The sequence below is a fragment of the Haplochromis burtoni genome, unplaced genomic scaffold, assembly GCF_018398535.1.
Source record: "Haplochromis burtoni strain Fernald_Lab_line unplaced genomic scaffold, NCSU_Asbu1 Contig_1578, whole genome shotgun sequence".
NCBI lineage: Eukaryota > Metazoa > Chordata > Actinopteri > Cichliformes > Cichlidae > Haplochromis > Haplochromis burtoni.
Genome location: NW_024583939.1, coordinates 14,263 through 17,084, shown reverse-complemented (window position 1 = coordinate 17,084; position 2,822 = coordinate 14,263). Strand labels below are relative to the sequence as shown.

At 39.4% G+C, this 2,822-nt stretch overlaps 1 protein-coding gene across 1 annotated transcript in view; it reads right to left on the bottom strand.

The window, feature by feature from the left end:
• The window catches only part of LOC102290213 (hydroperoxide isomerase ALOXE3), a 25,112-nt gene that overhangs the window by 11,279 nt on the left and 11,011 nt on the right, over positions 1-2,822 (bottom strand). Inside the window, exons 9-11 of the mRNA XM_005952464.2 lie at positions 1,614-1,817; positions 627-713; positions 347-516 (exon numbers count right to left, since the gene is read on the bottom strand). Coding sequence (XP_005952526.1) covers positions 347-516; positions 627-713; positions 1,614-1,817 — 461 coding nt within the window. The remainder of the gene's footprint in view (positions 1-346; positions 517-626; positions 714-1,613; positions 1,818-2,822) is intronic.

The following is a 2,822-nucleotide window of genomic DNA, read 5'->3' as shown; positions in this document are numbered from 1 at the left end:
GTGTTTAAGCAATGTGGCAGAAGCTCCCATTATGTAATATGTATTCGACACAAACAAAGCAATGGAGGATGTCAAGGCGATGGTATACTGCCCCTCTGACTTTTCTTTTTGTCAGACTGAGGAAACCACGGTGTTGGGTTTTGTGTTGCCCTTTCCCTCATTTCCAGGTTTCAAATATGGAAGTTTTGATTTTTGCAGTCTACTGATGTCACATTTTTAGATCAACTCAGCTTGCTTGGAACGCCAGCCGAGTAGGTACTAAACAAAGTATCTGGTATACCACCTAATGGAAAACGCTAAAAATAAAGTTGACCCGAGTAAGCACTCAGAGGGAGAATTAGAGAACCTGAAGATGATTTCCCAAAGCTTCAATCCATCATCCCTGTAGTAGAAATTTGGTACATCTTTCAGCCCACGTTCTGCAATATCATCTGGGATACAGAGGGAGCTGTAGGTCAGGGAGGATAACGATTTCTGCAGGATTGTGATTATACCCTTTCCACCAGAAGCTGCATACTAGAGAACAGATACAACAAATACAAGTGAGAAGCAAATACTGTACACAATAGTAAAAAAGAAAATGTTGTTTAGGTTTTGGTCTGTTCAGTGTATTGGTCTTTTCGTACCCGAGTCAAAACTCCCGTCTTAGATATTAGAAGTTGCCGAGCTAAGACGTTAATCTGAAGTGTGTAGCGAGTGTGAGGCATCAGAAGCTGGCAGAAAGGGAGAAATTTATTAGTAAGAAAATTACTTTTTCCTTGCTTATTTGATGATTTCAACGCAGTCATGTGAAAAAGAATTTTTAAACAGGTTTCTATGCAGTCTTGTGAAATTCGTACTACACTGTACCGCTTAATAAGAATTAAGAGGGCCAGTGGCACCCAGTTGCTGCTGATGAAATGCACAAAGCCAAGAGGTTTTGAGAGATGTTTTTGAATTTTGTTTAAGCATTGTATTTTGGATTATCTTTGTTTTAGGATTCTGGTCTCAGTATAGTCGCAATTCTTTTTAGTTCAGTCCTTTATTACAGCTCTGTGTTTCCTGTTTGTTTTCTCTGGACTTCTCAGTTTTGTTATCCAGGTCTTAGTTTTGTTTATATTCGATCTCATATTTCTGTTATAATTCCTCCCGTGTTTCTTGTGCATTCTTGTGAAGTCACTCTCGTCTCAGTGTTTGTTTACCTTTCTGTTTTTGTTTCAAGTCTATGTTTCTGTTCATGCTTTCGGTTTTTTCCCATTTTATTTTGGTCTTTTGTCTCTGGTGCCTTGTGTTCTCCCTCTGGCTGTTTGAGAGTTCCTGATTTATTTATTTTCTCAACTTGAGTTATTTTTATAATGTTCTTTGGACAAATGAGGCTAAAGTAAAGATGTTTGATGACAATGCACAGCACCACATTTGACAAAATGTGGTGCTGTGCATTGTCAGCACAAAGACCTTGTACTAACTGTTAAGCAGAGTGATGGAGAAGTGATGAGCCAGAGGAACTGGACACTACATTAGTGCTGCTGCATTGACTTTCCACATCTTTTCCTTTTTGAGAAATTGACTGGCACTAGTTAGTGCTATATTCAACTCCAAGGCACAAAAGACTTAGACTGTTTAGCCTCAGTTACCTTGTACAGTGGGTGCACCATGGGCAGGTTACACAGCAGTGAGACTGTAAAAACCTCAGCCAGCAGGTGTGTGCGTAGCAGGTGAACACTGACTTCATAGAAGTTGAAATCTGCACTTCTCACAAAGATTTTGGCCATCAACCAGTCATACTCAGAATCAGTAGGAAGGAAGATTGGGTTGTCCTTTGCTGGTTTCTGCTTTAGCTGAAGAAGAAGGAAGAGATATGCTTTTAATTCATTGCATTTGATCTATTATCCTCATTATTTGATGAATAACCATATTTTGGTTACTTATTTAGGTGAGTTTTGTCATGTTCCTGGGTCTTGACTCAGAGGGTTAAGTGTTTTTGTCTGTGTCCCGCTCCGGACGCTGGGCATATGTCCATATGATAGTTAAACTCATCCCATACTGTTTGAGTTTAGCAGAATTAATTTTTTCGTTTAATAATGTATTGCTGATTGCTTTTTTGATGGCCAATTAAATTATGCAGTCACATTATAAATAGCTGCCATCTGAGCATCCCTCTCTTACTTACCTGTTGCCCTATACATCCAGGTCTCTGCTCATGTGGCTTCCTTAGCTGTCACAGGTAGGAGTCATGTTTACGCCGCTGCTTCCTCAGTCTGTATTGGTTACACTGTAGCTGATTGATTCTGCTCATGCTTTTGTAGAAACTTCCTGCGGATGCTTATATTCTCAGAAATATGTGTCTCAGTAAGATGTGGTGTTTATCCCCTTGATTCTGTAAGTTTCCCTACTTCTGGGCCCAAGGTCTTAATGCATTCATTCAGGCTGCTCTTTTTAATGTGCTGTAACACTTTGTATCTTGTTTTATTTAATATAATGAAGCCTCATCATTGGGGTAATTGGCAACCTCTCTGGTTTTTTATTAGCATCATTTATATGCAGCACATGTTCAAGCTCAGTTTTTAAAACCTTATGATGTAACTACAGTCAATGGGCTAACAGTTTACCAATACACCAAATATCTGAATGCTTCAGAGAAGAGTCAGAGCTCAGGATCAGCAATTTTTCAATTTCTCATAGTGAGTCATCCAAAATATGTAGTAGTTAGATATTACTGGCTAACCTTGGGTTGGGCATGGATAATCTCAGATGTTCTCTTGACTCAAATTTAGGCAATGTTCAGTATCTTCTCCCAGCAGGGAAATCGGGGACCCTCACATTGTCTTTTTTTGGTTGGGGGG